Source organism: Rattus norvegicus, chromosome 12, assembly GCF_021556685.1.
Source record: "Rattus norvegicus strain SHRSP/BbbUtx chromosome 12, alternate assembly SHRSP_T2T, whole genome shotgun sequence".
NCBI lineage: Eukaryota > Metazoa > Chordata > Mammalia > Rodentia > Muridae > Rattus > Rattus norvegicus.
The window spans coordinates 49,224,559-49,243,215 of record NC_141545.1 but is presented as its reverse complement, the minus strand read 5'-3'; the positions used below and the strand labels follow the sequence as shown (position 1 = coordinate 49,243,215).

Genomic DNA, 18,657 nt, shown 5'->3' with positions numbered 1-18,657 from the left:
AGCCCTTCCCTAGAAGGGAGGGGCCAGTGTCTCAGATCAGAGCCTCACTGTGTCTCTGTGGGACTGAAGCATTTGAACGCAGGGCACACAGCTTTCTCTGTGTCTGAGGAATGGAATTTAGACAAAGCTGGTCTTAGATTGGCACCCCTCAGACCAGCAGGCTCCCCTCAGTTACAGCGTTTGTGTTTATTGGGCTTCTTGACCTTAAGGGGAGGATTTGGTGAATACTGAGTACAGCCATCTCCAAGACATCAGCTAATGCCATATTTGTGCTCCTCCTGTGTTCTAAGTGTTACTGTCATATTAAACTGTGATGCTAAGCATCATGTCTCTGTGTGCCTGGCAGTCCAGGGTCTCTCTGCGGTGCCACAGGAGTGGTGAGTGTCATTATTCCTAGCTTAGAGCTAAGGAGGACATTAAGGTTCCAGAGCTGTGAAGCCCATCTGTGACCACACTGGGATTTATTGTCAGGTCAGCTTGGGTCTTGCCATCGCCGCCCCTGGCACTGACAGAAAAACACCTCAAGTAGATGCTCCTCCTCCTCCTTCTCTTTTTTTTTTTTTTTTTTCCGGAGCTGGGGATCGAACCCAGGGCTTTGTGCTCGATAGGCAAGCGCTCTACTGCTGAGCTAAATCCCCAACCCCTTTTCTTTTTCTTTTTTTTTTTTTCTTTTTTTCTTTTTTTTTTTTCTCCTCCTCCTTCTCACCTGAGCCTCAAGCAGAGAGCAGGCTGGGAGATCCCGCAGCACACCTACCTGGCCTTCACGGTCAGCCCTCTCTTTGCAGGCAATCTCCTGCACTTGGGCTCCCTCAACCTTAAGATGTTAGAGGAAGAAACAGATGGGTTTGTGAGCTTGCTCACCCAGATGCTGTGCTACTGTCAGAAGTATGTGTCCCAGAAGAAGTCCAACCTGACCCACTGGCACCCTGTGCTTGGCTGGTTTTCCCAGTCTGTGGATTACGGGTAAGTCCTGGGGGCGGACTCTGTCCTCCCTCCCACCCTCCTCCTCCCACCTCCTGCTCGCTTTTTCCAGCTTTTGGGGTTTTTGTTTCATTGTAAAAGTCATGGGACTGGAAGGATGTCTCAGTGGTTAAGAGCACTGGCTACTTTTCCCAGAGGTTCTGAGTTCAAATCCCAGCAACCACGCCATCTCACAACCATCTGTACTGGGATCCAGTGCCCTCTTCTGGTGTCTGAAGACAGCTACAGTGCACTCACATACATAAAACAAATAAATAATTCTAAAAAATAGTACATATTTATTATATGGCATAGATACAGCCTGGGGATTTGACTCATTGGTAGAGAGGGCTTGCCTAGCAGGTCCTAGGTTCAAGCCCCAGAGCCAAGAGAATATTCAGTAGCCCATGATCATCACATGCAGACGATGTGGGTGGTGGAGAGCTGGGGTCATGTGGTCTCACCGTCTCGCTTTACTTAGTAAGGTGCAGGCCCTGCCCATGATACTTCTTCTTCAGTGTGCCTGTCACTGTTTCACATACCTGGGAGATGGTAGGACAATCGGTTTATAGGCACAGGAGCCCCAAGGACATCCCATGAGGTGCAGGGTGAGCGTCGTGAACTCAGTGTTATTAGAGTGGTCAGAGCGGAAGAGCTGAGGTGAGGTTAGGCGGCCACACAGACACACGTGCGTGCCCTGGGGCGGCGCCAGGCTAAGACGCCCAGATATCCTGCTGGCCCGTTTCATATGCCAGAGGTTTGCCTCCTTCCTTTGTACCTGAGTAACATCCTTGAGACCTGTCAAGGTGTGGAACCATCTAGGTGTTGGGTCACCTGAGAGGAAGAGCAGTGCTGGCAGCAGGAGACAGCTTGCACCTGACAGGGCAGGGGGCAGTTACAAGAGGGCTGCCTCACGGAAGGCAGCAGGAGAGACTGACCTGGGAGACAGTCAGGCACAGCTCGGCACCTTGACAGGCCCAACCCTCGGTGGCAGTGTGTTCATTCTGCTTCCTCTCGCGAGAAATTCGTTTGGGTTTTCTTGTTTGTCTGTTGGTTTTTTGACTAAAGCTCATATGCAGCTCAAACTAACCTCTAACTTGCAATCCCCCAGCCTCCCGAGTGCCGGGTTCCAGGCATGTGGGTGCCAGCCCAGGCTGCACCTCTGTGTGAGGGACCCAGGCAGGGACGGGGCTCTGCCTGCAGACACTGGGTGGCACTGACTGACACTGTTCCTCTCTCTCTGTCCTAGCCTCAATGACTCCATGTACCTGATCACCAAGCAGCTGCAGTTCCTGTGGGGCGTGCCTCTCATCCGCATTTTCTTCAGTGACATCCTCAGCAAGAAGCTGCTGGAGCCCCCAGAGCCAGTGCCTGCGCAGCCACAGCCATCCTCCCCACAGACAGTGCTTCCTGTGAAGAGTGAGTGAGTGCAAGTGCAAGTCCTCATGCGCATCTGAGGATCCTGCTGGGGCTTAACTCCAGGGCCTTGGACCCACTACTCAGGAGGGCAGCTCCTGCTTCTCCCTGTGTGAACACCAGTGCCTGAGGGACGGTCACCTCTCCAGCCTCCATCTGCAGGGTGCTGACATCCACATTCAGCAAGACAGTGTTGGTCGCAGGATAGAGACAAGAGCCAAGAGCAGACCAAGGCAGGCATCCTGCTCAGGGGTTGCTCTGCTGTCCTGAGCCTCAGGCTGGCTCAAACTCCTGATACCCAAAGGGCAAGGAGTGGTTGTGGGCCCTGATTACCAGGGAGGAGCAGAGTCCACTTTATAGGAGACTTCGAGCTTTTCTGAGTTCAGTTATAAATCTCCCACATAGGACTCCTCCTCCAAGGAGTCACTAAGACACAGACCAGGCTGGCGCCTCAGCACCCTGTGTAGGGAAGAGGTGGGCGGCTTAGAAAGCAGAAAGACTTCTGCTGCTGCTGTGGTCCCAGCCAAGGAGGTGTCAGCTGCATGTGATCCACAATTACTGTCTGCCCTGCTAACCCGGGATGGCTGGTGCACCGTCTGCTGCTTGTGGGCGTGGGTGGCTGGTGGAGGGGTGGGGCGGTCCACTCCCGTCGCTTCATCTGCTTATGAGCAGGAAAGCTAAAGGCTGTGGTGAAGGCTGGGGCTCAGGGCCTGAGGTGTCCACAGGACTCCCTCACAGAAACAGCGACTCCACTTTGCCTCGTTGAAGTCTGGTGACACAGTGAGGATGCTGTGTCACAGCTGAACCTGCCTGACTTACACTGCAAAGTACTGTGGTAATGAAAGGGAGCGTTAGCATTTTCCCAGCTGTTCCAAAGGAAGGCATTGAGTTCAGGCAGCAGCCCCACTGCCCCTGCCTGTGACCCGGGTTCTCGCCCGACTCTTCTTGACAGGTGGGAGCTGCCCGATGGCTGAACTGCTGTGCGTCTTCTTCCCTCCGTGCCAGGTCTCCTCAAGCGTGCGTTTCAAAAGTCAGCTTCAGTTCGGAATATCCTCAAGCCTGTCGGGGGCCGACGCGTGGACTCCACGGAGGTGCGGAAGGTCTGCAGCATCTGTGTGCTCTACCAGACCTCGCTGACAACCCTCACCCAGATCCGCTTGCAGATCCTCACAGGTCAGAGCCCGGGGCTGGTGCTCCCACTTCCCACATTGCCAGGCGGGGTTTCCTAGAGCATGGACCTTCCTGGCTTCCCTGACTCAGAGGGTGGGAATTTGGGGGTTATTCTTAGAGATTGGTGAGCCTCAAGCTCCGTCTCGGTCATAGCCCACCGCATTGTTCCCTTGATGACTGCTGGTCACGGGGCACAGTGTCCTAAGGGTCCTCTTTCTGAGGAAAACAAAGGTACAAGACAGGAAGAAGAGAATGAACAGCGCTTGCCTCTCGCACCCAGCGGTCCTGATGCTCTTCCCAGTCCAGGGATAGACCCTGGCAGCGTTGTTTACCTTGCGTCCTCACTGCCCACGCAGACGAGCCCCTGACTGTGGACCGAGTACGTAAGGCTTAGGACGGGAGAGGCGGCTGACGAGGATGTAAACAGTCAGCAGCAGAGTCGGTTCTGAAGCAAGCAGCCTGCCCAGTTAGAAGGGCACTTCCACCACATCGCCTGGGCTGCCCCTTCAAAGCCCTTTACCCCCAGTTCTGTCCTATAGAAGGGACTTTGTTGCTCAGCTAAAAGAGAAAATGTTGGGCTAACCCATGTGAGGAGTATCACGCAGCTAAGAGATGAGAATGAGGTCTCTGAAGGACTGTAGGGAGGATAGCTGCGTATGAGTGAGGGGCAGGGAGGGTGTGGTGCGCTGAGCCTGTCTGAGCACATACACGGAGGCGAGCACACTTGGCAGGCGAGCACCGCTGGGCTAGACTGGGGAGAGCAGCAGTCTGCGGTGAAAGTGCTCAGAGGGTGAGCGCTGTGACGGGGGAACCGCTGGCTGGGTATGAGCAGGCCCCTCACCTCACCTCGTGCTGCTGCCGTTGAGGGCTGCACACTTGTGTGTGAAAGGGCAGTGCAGTCTGCTATCACAGGATGCTATCCTGAGCTAGACGTCTTCTCTGTGCCTGGGTAGTGCCAAGCCACTGCAGCAGAGGAGAAAAAGACGGAGCAGGAAGGCGTCCAGTGTGTTGACGGGCGCAGCTGTTCTTACTGGCGTATTGTATTTGAGGCGTGAGGACTAGAGGCGAGGCCCACTGTGGGGCCTGGGCACCTCTGTGGCCTCACTGCTGAGCTGGAGGCCGGGGAGGGCCTTCTGAGGTCCCCTGCAGACTCTAGTTGGAAGAGAGCAAGGGAGGAGTCGCCAGGCATTTCCCAGCCCTGGGACCTGAGAGTTCCCTGGGGAGGGGAGTCTGAGGTTACTGCTCCCATTTCTCTAAGGTGACCTCACAATAAGACTCCTTCCTGTGTGGGAATCTGAAAATGAATCTCCTGCCCATAGGCTTTGAGAATAAAACGCCATGGAGTGCCCTCCCCTAGCTGTCATTCTAAGTCAGGTACAGAGGTGACACGGTGTGCAGCAGTAAGTGTAGGGCGCTCTTTTACTCATGATCCCAACTCTGTCTGCACCGTCACACACCCCAGTGACCCCGCGTCTGCCTGTGACACAATTGCTTTCTTCTTGCATTCAGTAAGTTATTTTCTTTTTGCCCAGTGTAATGTAGGATTGCCATTTCTGTGTGTGTTTCTAAACTGTAGGTTTCTGAACTCTTCGGCGTATGTGGTTCAGGTTGCATACACAAAGTGCTCCTGTGGAACCAGTGTGACATCAAGAAGCAAGCAGGCGGCAGTTCTGTGCTCTGTTCCTTCCCAGGTCATTCAGGTCACTTAAGGAGCCTGATAGGACCTCCCAGCCCCCCACCCCCAGGCAGCTTGTCTCCCAGGCAGGCCTCAGTTGAGAGGTGCTAGGTCCTGGACAGAGCATCTTGCCTCCCTGCATCTGCAGCGTCCCTGGAACCTTGGGTCAGGCTTTCTTAGTCACTGGTAGAGTGTTGACCAACGATGTCCCAGTCTACAGCTTGTGTCGAGGCCTTGCAGCCATGAAAGACAGAATAGAAGGTCCCCATTGTACCTGCTGCTTGCCCGGGGTTCACTTTGGAGTTCTGCTGCAATCATTCCTTGCTTTCCTGGTTTTAGTGGCATCTGAGGAACAGGTGAAAGGAGCCGTCTAAACACAGGTCACCCTGCAAGATAGGCAGGCATGGGTGGGTCTGCCACAGAGCCAAGCCAGCCCGCTGTTTACTGTCTTGTCGTAAATGCTCTTTAACTGGGACAGAGCCAGATGGGTTCCCCTTTATCCTGTCTGCTCTGTGCTAGCACTGAGTAGTGACAGTGTCCGAGTGAACGTGGCCCAATCTGATGAAGACCTTGGAAGGGCGGCCTGTGTGAACGTATCCTAGCGAGTGGCAGAACCAGAGCCACAGCAGCCAGCCTCGGGCAGCCAGGGTAGATGAAAAGGGAGGGTAGGAGGCCTGCTGCCTGCCCCACCCAGAAGCTGACCTCAGAATTACATCGGTCAGTCGAGTGCTGCCAGGGAGCAGTTACACGCTTTGCTCTGTTAGACTCTGAGGGCTTTTTGTTTTTGTTTTGTTTTGTTTTTGTTTTTGTTTTGCTTTGTTTGACACAGCAGTGGGGGTAATGAGTGAGAGAGGGGCAGTGTTTGGTTTCTCTGTAGCCATGGCTGTCCTGGAACTCACTCTGTAGACCAGGCTGACTTGGAACCTAGAGATCCACCTGCCTCTGCCTCTTGAGTGCTGGGATCCAAAGTGTATACCACCACTGCTCTGATAAACATAATTTGTCTAAACCTTTTAACAACAGAGATTGCCTGGCCTGCAGCGCTTAAAAATACCTTATTTCATAACCTAAGAACATGGCTGCTGCGGGCTCTTTGCCTGACTTTGACTCTGGCCATGGGTTAGGGCAGTAACAGAGCCTCACTTACAAAGCAGCGCTGCACTGGGCCCTGAGCCTTACAGAGTGGAGGCTGGCGCCCAAGAGCCTCCACCCAGTGTCAGCTGCCCCTGCCGCTGCGGCTCACGGGGCGCTCACACCTCTGGCTTGCTGATTCAGGTGTTGCTTCTCTGGGAAGGAGGAAGAGCAGACCAGCTGGAGTCCCCGCCTGAAGCTTGGTTCTCTCTCCTTTCCAGGCCTTACCTACCTTGATGACCTGCTGCCCAAGCTCTGGGCTTTTATCTGTGAGCTGGGGCCCCATGGAGGGCTAAAGCTCTTCTTGGAGTGCCTGAACAATGACACTGGAGAGTCCAAGCAGCTCCTGGCCATGCTGATGCTCTTCTGTGACTGCTCCCGCCACCTCATCACGTAGGTACTGTGGGCTGGATGCCCTGGCTAGGACTCAGTGGGGACATCAGCAATTCAGGGAAGCAAGTAACTGCACCTGAGTGGCGCGGCCCGGTCAGAACTGGCCCGAGCTGAGCAGGATGAGCCCTGTAGTGGCAGCTGCTCAGGAGACTGAACAAAGGTTGAGCCTGGACAATAGCAAGAAAGTAGACAAGACTTTCAGAAAGCATGTGGCACGTGCTGGGCGTTCGGCAATCGTTAGGTACTTTCAGGGCAGCTGCTGTGGGCTCTGGAGGTCTCCAGAGACAGCCCTCTGTTCACTGAGAGGAGGATTTCAGGAACCAGGGTGTTTACTGCGACACCAGTGTCCTTTCTATAGAAAAGCAACAGTGCACTCACCTCAGGACGTGCATGAGGATTAGTCAGGGCTGTGCTTATAGCTCTGCTAGCCGGCTGCCTCCAGACAGCTGAGCCGCAGTCTCCTCACTGGTGGAGTGGAGGTGACATCACCTGCTGTGTAAAGAATAAGTAAGAGAACGAAGTCAGCAGAGCCTGGACACTTGCCAGAATCCTTGCGTTCCCTTCTGCATTTGCTGCTGTCTGTCTTCCACTCCCCCGAAGGTTGGAAAGATCTAGAATGGACCTCCAGCAGCAGTGTTCAGACTAGAAGATCTCGAATCAAGAGTGAACCTTACTAGATGACTAGGTGCCCTAGAAGAAGGGGTCTGCTGACTGGATTAAACATTCTAAAGGGAGGCCAGGCTAACCCAAGACTAAGCTGCGTGCTAAAACGTGTTTCTGTCAATCTTCAGTTGAGCTGTGTCAATTGTTCATCCACCCGTCCAACCATCCATCCATCCATCTGCTCGTTCGTTCATTCATTCATTTGTTCATTCATTCACTCATTCACTCATTCATTCACTCACTCCTTATTCATTCATTCATTCATTCATTCACTCATTCATTCATTTATTCATCCACTCATTCATTCACTCAGTCACTCATTCATTTACTCATCCACTCGTTCATTCGTTCATTCATTCATAGACTTTCAAACATCCATTTGCTCACAAGCACTAAGAACCCCTGGTCTCTCCTAGATGTGGGAGTTTCACAGCGCTCACTCTTCAGTCAGTCAGACTGGTTCAGATTCTTTCTCCTGACGGACAGCACCCCTCAGGCCGCTCACGGTGAAAGCCCTGAGCAGAACCTACTGTTTTCCCATAGTTGTTTATCTTCTTACTCTGAACAATATCAAGTAAACAGAAGGGAGGAAGATGATAGAGCCCTCAAGTGCCCTTGCCAGCTCATGGCCGGACTTCATTTAAACCCCAGGAGCGCCCCTCCCCCAGCATAGACCGCAGGAGGTGTGTAGAAAAGCCAGCGCCTTTCTCCTTTGTCCCCCTCGCTTCATCTAGGAGACAGTGAGGTCTAGGAGACAGACAGTGAGGTCTAGGAGACAGACAGTGAGGTCTAGGAGACAGACAGTGAGGTGTGCAAGATGACAGTAAGGTCTGGAAGACAGTGAGGTCTCCTTTGTTTCTCAGTGGGAAATTCTGAAAGTTTTCTGCCTTGTGTAGCATCCTGGACGACATTGAAGTTTATGAGGAGCAGATCTCATTCAAGCTGGAAGAGCTGGTCACCATCTCTTCCTTCCTCAACTCCTTTGTGTTCAAGATGATCTGGGATGGAATCGTAGGTAAGGCGAGCGCTCACTGTTCCTCAGTGCTCTCCCGGAGGCCAGGCTGCGCCCTCGGCTGCATCTCAGCTTTATTTATCATTTACCAGAGGTGTGGGGAGCCCCTGCCTGCTCACTCGCCTGGGTGGGCTCACACGGGAGAAGGTAGTGTGTGGCTGCAGAGCTCTCTGCCCCGCCCCTTCAGGCAGTGCGTGTGGGGGTTGTTCCTAGTGACTAGCTCCGCTCTGAACTGATCTTACATCCGCACTGTGATTTCCATGGAGGGGAGCTTGTGTGAGTTCATGCCATGGGCAGATCTACTGTCTCACGTGTCTGCTAGTTCAGTACAAACCCCTCAGAGGATGCGGATGGTGCATTCCCTGAGAGATACCCAGGCCCTGAGGACAGTGAGAGCACTCCAGACAGCCAGCCCGTGGTTCCCCTGGAGACAGAGTACCTGGGCTCGGGCCTGCCCTCCTCGAGCTGCCCTCCGCCTCTGACGCCTCCTGTTTGCTGCACAGAGAACGCCAAGGGTGAGACCTTGGAGCTGTTCCAGTCCGTCCATGGCTGGCTGATGGTGCTGTATGAACGAGACTGCCGCAGGCGCTTCGCTCCAGAGGACCACTGGCTACGCAAGTGAGCACGGTGAACCAGGTCCTCCCTCCCTCAGCACCTGCCATGCTTAGGGTGATGAGCCATCTCCCGATTCTTCACTCTGTCCGTTTGTCTGGGAAGAAGTGTGGTTCTGTGAAGCACCTGTCAGGGCATGTCACTTAACAGTAGCTTCTGTCCACTAGTGTCACGGCAGTTAGTCAGTGGTGACGAGCCAGGTCAAGCTCTGCACCGTGTCTCATCTAGGCTAGGAAGAGCTGCTCTCAGCTGACCTGATCAGCAGAGTGTGGTACTTCAGTTGCATGGGGATTTTTATCGGCAGAATCACCAGGTTTGGGTGGTGGCCGGGAGCCCTCTAACAGCAACACACTCCGAATCACATCAGCCTTTCAGTCGGTGACCTGTCAAAGACCAGGAAATCGCTACAGTTCTGGCCCCAGAGCCTCACAGACTCAGCCAGACAGCCTTTGCCCACCACTCCCTCTACTCGGTGCCCCCAAGACCCCACAGACCACTCAGTGCTAGAGATGAGCTGGTGCGGCTGCTCTCCTGAGATTTACAGAGGTGGGCACCGCCACACCCGGCACCACCAGCCCTGCTCTAGGAAAGGCTCTTCTGGCTTTCGTAACCACAGCTGTGTCTGTCTCCTGAAGGGATCTCAAGCCTGGCGTGCTCTTCCAGGAACTTGACAAGGACCGCAAGAGGGCTCAGCTGATCCTGCTGCACATTCCCCACGTCGTGCCTCACAAGAACGTGAGTTGACTCAGCACCCTGTCCCTATGTGTCCTCTGGCTCCACCAGCATCACTGTGGGGTCTTCGACTTAGGCAGCCTTGTGTTGAGCTGCCAGGTAGTGGTGTCAAGAGAGGCCCCCACACATGGTGGTTGCATACAGCAAGACGACAGGCACCCACCATGCACATGTGCACATTAACTAATTAGTTAATTTTTTTAAGTAAAAAGTTAATTAAAAAAAATCAATTGTCAGCAGTCTGCCATTGAGGCATTTTCTCATTGCACATAAGTCACTTTATATTTTGTAGGTCGTTGTGTAAAATCTTAGACCCACTGTGTGAGACCTAAAAGTGAGTCCTGACTGAGCTCTTAGACCCACTGTGTGAGACCTAAAGTGAGTCCTGACTGAGCTCTTAGACCCACTGTGTGAGACCTAAAGTGAGTCCTGACTGAGCTCTTAGACCCACTGTGTGAGACCTAAAGTGAGTCCTGACTGAGCTCTTAGACCCACTGTGTGAGACCTAAAGTGAGTCCTGACTGAGCTCTCCCCTGCATGCAGTTGGTAGTTCCTAGTCAGTGAGTTTGCTGAGTCAGGAGAAGGGATAAGCACTGCTGCAGTTCAGAGACAATAAGGATGAAGTCTGCAGCTCAGGTGAGGGCAGCACTCCAGGGCCGGACAGGAGGGAGACCGTGCAGGCTGGAGGCAGAAGCCTGGGCTCGGGCCTGGAAGATCACCTGATCAGATCCAGGCTAAGGCGGGTCTTTGAGACACAGAAAGGTGGTTATGGCTTCTTGTGGGCCCCATGGATGTGCGAAGGCACCAGGCAGAGGGAGGGTCAGGGGACACATGAGAGCCCAAGAAGAAGAAAGAGGGCGCTGGCACATCCTGCAGTGCTCAGGGAGGGAGCCCTGGAGGAGCATCCATGCTGTGCTAGAAGACCCCGCTCAGGTCCTTCACCAAGGCTGCTGGACACTGGGCAGAACTGTGTCCTCCAAAGAAGAGGCCCCCTTTCTTGCCACTCCCCATACATTTTCAGGGGAAAAGTGAGATTTTGTAATCTTATTCTTTAGAGATACCGAGCCCTCAGTACTCTTGAGTCTGGTGTGAGTTGCTGTCGTTCTGCTGGGGCAGTGGTGTGTGGTGTGCAAGTGACATGGCTGCTTAAAGTCCTGCTTCATTGGCAGGCCCTTAGGAATGAGGGGGTCCTCCTGGATACTACTGTGTCCAGTGTGCCGATCCCGCACACACACGCGCGCGCGCGCGCACACACACACACGCACACGCACACACACACACACACACACACGTATACTCATGCATACACACATACGCACACACACATATATATACATATACACATACACACATGCACGCACACCTCTACTAGAAACTTCACAGGCTGGCAAAGCTGGGTGTCCTGTGTTCTGCCAAGAGACAGTTTACTCTTCTTCACATTTACCTCCTACCGCTCCATAACTTCTGCCTTCATCTTTGAACGGCCCCGAAAGATAGCGTCGTGGCTGTCTCCTAAGATTTGCAGCAGCCGCCATCCACCTTGTGAATCTTCCATTTCTGCCTGCTCATGGCAGCTTTAACTTCCCCAGCTAGTCCGAATTTAAAGACGTCTCGAGGCCTCACCTCATGGCTGCCAATGGCCTGGCGGGGCTGGCCCTGGTCTCTGACCTCCACACGACCATAACGTGTCTTTAACCTGACCACTTAGCAGCCTTTGGCCCCCACTGCTGCTTTCAGACTGAAGGCTTAGTAAGGTGGGGTGGGGGGTTGTGGGGTACAAGGCTCGGAAGCGGTGACCGGTGAGTCACACTGTCTTGGACTTGGTCCCACTGTCCTGGCTGTGTGACCGAGTCCGTGTCCTCATCTGTACCGGGGAGAGAATGGTGTTCTCTCAGGTGTCTGCTGGGCTCATGGAGGCTTCTGGCCCTTAACCAACTGGCCCTCCCTCCATGCCTGTGAGAAGCTAGAGCGCAGTCCAGACTGCCTGTGAGAGGCCTGCAGCGCTGTCATGGCCGTCAACACAGCTCTTCTGGGAGCGATGGCTCTCTGCACCTCACAGGCGACCCTGCTAAGGAGTTGGAATCACAGCCCACATGGCTTAGACAGCTGATCTTCAGGCTGCTGAAGCTCCACTTCCTAGAAGGGAGAGGCAGGGGCACACCGGGGTCCTCCTTCCCCCAACACCCCGTCATGGTCCTGAACCTCAGGCCTTCTGATGGTCTGTGGAGCACAAACCTTTTTCTTAACTCTAGGTACCTTATGGAAGGACAGCCCTTCCACTGAGTACCTGCGTGGAGGCCTCTGGCCATCGCTCTTCTCTTAAAACCTGCATTTGCTTGGTTCTTCCTCAGCTTCAGTGAAAAGGGCAGAGGGGTCAGTTCTCACCAGGGCATGCTTTCTGTGTGCTGGCGCATCTGGTGTACAAAATGGAGGAGGTCTGTGTGTGTCTCTGTGCACCACATGCATGCCTGGTGCAGACAGAGAGCAGAAGGGGGCTCCCGGTACCCTGGAACGGAAGTTAAAGATGGTTGTGAGCGGCCGTGTGGGTGCCAAGAATCAAGGCCGATTCTTTGCAAGAGCAGCGGGTGCTCTCAAGAGCTGAGCTTCCCTCCAGCCCCCAGCTCCGTGTTTGAAGCACAGCCCTAGGAGCTGTAGTTCTGCAAGGTGGGGCAAGGGGCCGTGTGCTCTCTGCTGAAAGGCCTTCGCTGGGGCAGTGGCTTGTGCACATGCTCCCGAGTGCTTGGGAAGCTGGGATGTGACGATGGCTTGAGAACAGGAGATTGAGGCCAGCCTGAGTAACGCCAAGGGCTTGAGCCTCTTCCTACAGTAAATGTGCTTATCAGCAGGGTGGTAGGTCTGGAGCACAGGAGGCAGACAGAAAGGCTAAGGATCTGACAGTGGGAAGATTTGAGTGGTTGTTGTGTCTGACAAAAAGCAGCCTGTGTGGTGGCTGTGCCCCTGGCTACTGAGGTGGTATTGAGTGTACGAGGATGGTTTCGACTGGGCTGGTCCCCGCTCAACTCCAGCTGCAGCCAGGCGCCTCTCTGAAACACACCTGTGCTGGTGAAAGTTGAGCCGTGTTTCTCATTCCCGGAGGTTCTGCCAGGATCCCTCTGAGCAGCAGCACTGGGGCACCCCCTTCCCGTTGAGGCTTGGTTGAGGAGAATGGTAGCCATTCTGTGTGCAGGGTTTGGTGTGCAGGGTTTGGCTTTGACATTAGCTGCTGGCCCTGCCCCTGATCCCAGCTTTGCCATTTCAGAGAGTTCTTCTGTTCCGGAACATGGTTATCAAGGAGAAAGAGAAGCTGGGGCTTGTGGAAACCAGCTCTGCCTCCCCTCACGTCACCCACATCACTATCCGAAGGTCCCGGATGCTGGAGGTGAGCGGCCCTCAGAGGAGTGCTGTGTCTGTCAGGCGGGCCGAGGGGATGACCTGGCTTCCAGACTCTCGTCCCTCTGTGCTGTGAAAACTCACAGTGAGGCTCTTAAAGCAAGAAGGGGTGTTGAGCCAGCCACAGCTCTGAGTAGCTGCTCAGTCTGGCGTGTCCTCAGTGCTGGGGCTCCTCAGCGATTCCTTTGCCCCATTAGGGCCCCTGGCTAACGCACTCGTGAGGCCTCTAGGGAACAAGGGTAAGAGCCCAGTGCAGTGACCACCCTGCCTTTCCCAGGTCTGTCTGACTCCATTGTCCCGCCAGCACCTGCCCAGACTCACTTTTGAGGATGTGCAGCAGACGCTGTAGACGCTGCAGGCGCTGCCCTGCCTGACCACACAGATGCTCTCCTCACAGACTCAAAGGCCTCTATAGATACAACCAGAGAGTCAAGTACTGTCACCCTCTCAAGCCAGTCCTTGTCCAGGGGCCCCTGCGTGGCCATTCACAAGGTAGAAGTAGGTGCCCTGTCCTTAAGCACTTTGCCTCGGCATCACACTGTCACAATGTCCTGGTGCGTTTTGAGGTGAGCAGAGAGGTCTATGGAATCTTCCACACCAGTGAGTGCTCTGTGAGGCAGAAACTTAAGTCTCACCCTAACGACATTGCTAGAGCATTTCCGTGGTTCTGACGTGTGTGCTGTCTGTGGACCACATACGCCAGTGGGTCATACAGTCCACTGCCTTGCTGTGTGCTCCTACATGTCTGCCATTGGTGCTGGTGACAGGCGGGTGTGGCTTGATCCACGCGCCGTGCTGCTCCTCAGAGCTTTTGTTACGCTCTGTCCACACTTCGTCATTGGTCATCATTGGTGTGCTGTCTGTGTATGACGGCCGCGTCACCAGCCACCTGTGTGTGCTGTGTGTGCTTCAGCAGCCGCCCTGAAGGACATGTTTCTTCTGCTGTTCAGGAGTTATTCAAAAAGAACCGTGTGCAACAGTTGGTGTTTTTACCTTAAAGGCAAGGATATGATGTGGACGGTGTGACCCCGTGGTAGAGCACCCACCTAGCACCCCTGAGACCCCGGGTACCGTCTCCAGCACTAACCAGAAAGCAGAAATAAAGTCACGTCCGCAGAGTGGCTGGGTGCGTCTCAGTGAGGATCTAGTCTGCCTGCTCAACATGGAAAAGTGTCCTCTGCCCCTGCTGCTGCAGCCAGTGTTCTCAGACATAGCCTCCCCTAGAGCCACAGCCACCAGGGGTGGAGCAGTTGGTAGCCGACATCTGACTTCGGTGTTGGGACATGGTGGGCAAGAGGGTGACGTAGCAGTCACCCTAGAGATACACGTCTGCTCAGCGTCTGTCTCGCCCTGTGAATGTGTGGGTTCTGGGGCCAGTCAGGTTTTAAGAGAAGATTACCCCAAGTCAGTCTTACATTAAAGCTTTTGTCAGCGACCCTAAAGGCCACGTTTGCCACTCAGCTGTGTCCACCAAGCTGAGCCTCTCCTTTGACTCAGAAGCTTGTTTGTGTTAGAACTGCCCTCGGTACCTTCCTCATCAGAACCGGTGCTGCTGCCTGGTCTGGATCTCTCAGGCCTCCCCATCAGAGGAGCCTGGCACCCACGCCCTGATAACTGGGAGGTGTGACCTGTGCTGTGTGCTGAGAGGGGTCGCTGGCTCCTCCCTCAGGTACCACCATCTCCACAGGACTAAAACGCCCCTGGGTGTCACGGGAGACAGTCACTCTTAACCTGGGCAAAGCCTGTTTTTTCCTTGCTTACTTTCTTGTGAACCGAGTTAGAGCGAGGGGGTTGTTCCGTGATGCCACAGGCTCTCATGAACCTGTGGTCTGAGCGTCCAAGGCCTTTGCTTGTTGTGAACACACAGGGACGTGAAGAAGCTGTGGTCCTGGACGCTCTATGGAGCGACACCCCACAGATGGCTGTGTTTTGAGGGAGTTGACCACAAGCCAGCAAAGCTCAGAGCTCTCCCAGCAGCACGCTCCACTGTCCTTGCCCTCCTGAGGGCAGACTGAACCTCACTACTGTGCCTGGGCTTCACGCCCTCTTCTGCCACAGCTACCCTGCCACCAGTAGGTCTTTTAGTTCAGTCTTTCCATCCCCTTCCCCACAGTTGCCCTCAGCAACCAAGACCCTGGCTTCTCATTTCACCATGTCCTATAAGCCTGATGGCCCATGAGCTAGAGACATTGTCAGCATTCAAGGAAAGAGAGAGAGATTCCTGTCTTCCCCCAGGTTCCCCACCTTCGATGGCCAGAGCTAGCACGCCTCATTCTGTCTAGTGTTCCTGTCTGACTCTGTGTCCTCCTGGGGGCCGTCTTCTCACGCCTATGCGTGAGACACTGTAGCCATCAAATGAGTCAGTCCTCCACGGCTGCTGTGCAGACCTACATGGTTAGACTCCTCGGTTTGCTGAGGCCGCGCTCCTTGAGGGTTGAAATTCTGTCTCTGTAGGACGGCTATGAGCAACTGCGGCAGCTTCCTCAGCACGCCATGAAGGGCGCGATCCGAGTGAAGTTCGTCAGTGACCTTGGGGTGGACGAAGCTGGCATTGACCAGGACGGTGTCTTTAAGGAGTTTCTGGAAGAGATCATCAAGAGGGTGTTTGACCCAGCACTCAACCTGTTCAAGGTGGTTAAGGGCAGCAGCCAGACACGGGGTCCAATGTAGAGGAAAGACAGGCCTCTAACTTCACCTCTCCCCGGCCTTTCTCCTGGCAGACAACCAGTGGGGATGAGAGGCTGTACCCGTCACCCACGTCCTACATCCATGAGAACTACCTGCAGCTCTTTGAGTTTGTGGGGAAGATGCTGGGAAAGGCGGTGTATGAGGTAGGCGCCCAAAGGAGTGTGGGGCAGCACCCTATAATCCTGTCACTCGGGAGGCCAGCTTGGGATGCATAGCTAGCCCCTATCTCAGAAAGAAAAAGAAAGAATAAAGTGGTTTGTGCATATCTGTTTGGGGATGAACCCGGGCTTCTCAAGCTAAGTCAGCACTTTCTGTCCCTCAGCCACCTGGGCTCAGCTAATGTCTGTCACTCGAGTGGATACTGTAGGAGACAGGTGTCAGGGAGTCAGCAAGCTAGGACAGAAAGATTGGATGTAGCCAGCAGTGTAGCAGCCACCTACATGTCCTTCCTGTAAGCTTGTCATCTCATCCGTAGAGTGGGGATGGGAAAAGCTGGGTGACTGGGTTGTCCTCTGTGGTAAGTGAGGTCCTAACCTGGCACCAGGTTCAAGTCTTAGGACTCTTGGCTTCTCAGGCCTCAGGGGCTTCCCTCACAGCTCCCATCCTTGGACACCCAGGCTGTGAGAGTCACCTGAGCTCCTGTCCCTGTGCTACTTGGCTCCAAGGCGTGTGCCTACGACCGGAGCTCACCTTGATCCCTAGATGCTTCCTTAGATGATGGAGGGATAGCTGCAGGCTGGCACCTGGACTCCACTGGTGCCTGAGGCTGCCCGAGCTGACAGCTGGGCTCTGCCTCCTCTGACCTAGGGGATCGTGGTGGACGTGCCCTTTGCCTCCTTCTTCCTGAGCCAAATGCTCGGGCACCACCACAGCGTCTTCTACAGCTCCGTGGATGAGCTGCCCTCCTTGGACTCGGAGTTCTATAAAAACCTCACCTCCATCAAGGTCAGTGCTGGGTGGTGCATGTCCCTGTCACTGGGGCTTAACCCCAACCCTACCCTCGGCCAGGCCCTTCACAGCAGAGGCCCACAGCCTCTGCTGTCTCATGACCAGTGGCCTCTGCTTGGAGGTGGGGTTGCACAGCTGTCCATGTCCCTTCAGAGGGAAGAGTTCTGCCCACACACGCCCACACACGCCCAGTGCTCCCCCCCCCCCCTTCTCTCTCACTCTCATTCTCTCTCTTCCATTAGCGCTATGATGGAGACGTCGCAGACCTCGGGCTGACACTGTCTTACGATGAAGATGTCATGGGTCAGGTATGTGGGTTGATCTGGCCGGCCGAGTGTGCTCGTGAGACGCTCTGACTCATGGTTTCCTCAGAGATTCGCCCACTGGGGATCTGCCTGTCACTGGCCTCTATGTTTGCACCTCTGGCTCCCACAGAGCCCGTGCTTTGCCTGTGTTACATCTTGGGACTTAAGAGAGGATCTGCCTGTGCCCAGCCTTCCTGTTCTAGTTTGGGGCAAGCTGTGAGTCTCAGTTGGGAAACCTGAGGTCGGTGAGGACTGGCCATTATAAATGGAGCTTCTTGGGGCTGGGGATTTAGCTCAGTGGTAGAGCGCTTACCTAGGAAGCGCAAGGCCCTGGGTTCAGTCCCCAGCTCCGAAAAAAAGAACCCAAAAAAAAAATAAATAAATAAATGGAGCTTCCTGACCCAATGTGGAGGGCAGCACCTAAGCTGACGCTCCTGGGGAGTCAAATCCCAGTCACACCATCATCAGGAATGGAGGAGAAGTCAGCCTGGTAGAAGCCATTTCTGTCACAGTTAATGGCAGGACTCACCCGTCCTCTGCCCTCTTGTGTCCATGTAGCCTGAGGTCCACTCTGGAGAAACCAGGAACATATTGGTGCAGAGCCGGCTTCTCAGACTCTGGCTTCACCTCAGAGGGTATTTGGTGTTTGAAAAGCATGGTAATGTGTCCCGAATATGTCTTTCCAGGCTTTCCCCACAGACACGTGTGAGCGTGTTGTGTGAGTGCATGTGTGTCAGATATGGGATGGTACCAACACTCTTGCAGTGTAGTCTGCTTTCCCGTCTTTACGCAGTGGTGCAGTATTCCAGGTGTGGGTGTGCACGCCTGGCCGCCATGCTCAGCAGCCTCCCTCCAGGCATGCTACAGCCTTAGTGCAAATGTTTGGACAAGGATCGGATGACAAACCATTCCCACCGATCGCAAGAGGCCTGCGTGTTGATGTTTTGGCCCCAGGCTTTTGTGAAAAATGATCCTTTTGAGAAACACACAGCATCATAATTCCGCCGTTACCGTGGGTGTCTGCACTAGGCCCTTCTGTCTTCCTGAGCGTCGCTGGCCGTTAGTTCTCTCTGGTAGTTACTCTCGTCTTCTCTGCAGCTCGTCTGCCACGAACTGGTTCCTGGAGGGAAGACCATCCCGGTCACAGATGAGAACAAGTGAGTACAGTGGAATGCATCTGAGGCCGGCACCTGAGAGCACTGCTCTGGCTCTGGCTCAGGCTGAGAGCTGAGCAAGACAGATGGGTGGAAGGAGGCTATAAGTATCCTAATGGGATTTCCTGGTTACAGTTCATAGGCCAGAATTGTAGTAAATTCAATTTGCAAAATAAGAGTGAACGGTTTGCTCTCTGCAGAAGCACTTGGAAGGTCCGAGGCACCATTCTTAGGAATGTAGAGATGGCCCACACCGAGACGCAGGGAGCCTAAACAGCTTAGGCACGCTGCCCCGAGGGCAGTCGAGCAGGGACCCTTCAGAGTGACTGTGTTCGGCTGTTCTCAGGAAGACAGTGTGATTGCAGATACGGCAGACATTACTTAGAGGCAGGGCGTTAGGGGAGGTGG

General features: G+C 54.3%; 1 protein-coding gene across 4 annotated transcripts in view; it reads left to right on the top strand.

The window, feature by feature from the left end:
* Ube3b (ubiquitin protein ligase E3B) overlaps nucleotides 1-18,657 on the top strand; it is a 46,388-nt gene that overhangs the window by 19,788 nt on the left and 7,943 nt on the right. For 3 of the 4 annotated variants that reach the window (XM_087579320.1, XM_087579319.1, NM_001143894.1), the window contains 13 exon segments: nucleotides 786-963; nucleotides 2,210-2,379; nucleotides 3,382-3,549; nucleotides 6,574-6,745; nucleotides 8,305-8,423; nucleotides 8,924-9,038; nucleotides 9,668-9,767; nucleotides 13,024-13,143; nucleotides 15,609-15,785; nucleotides 15,875-15,985; nucleotides 16,650-16,787; nucleotides 17,033-17,098; nucleotides 18,194-18,252. In XM_087579320.1, coding sequence (XP_087435446.1) covers nucleotides 786-963; nucleotides 2,210-2,379; nucleotides 3,382-3,549; nucleotides 6,574-6,745; nucleotides 8,305-8,423; nucleotides 8,924-9,038; nucleotides 9,668-9,767; nucleotides 13,024-13,143; nucleotides 15,609-15,785; nucleotides 15,875-15,985; nucleotides 16,650-16,787; nucleotides 17,033-17,098; nucleotides 18,194-18,252 — 1,693 coding nt within the window. 4 annotated transcript variants of the gene reach the window in all.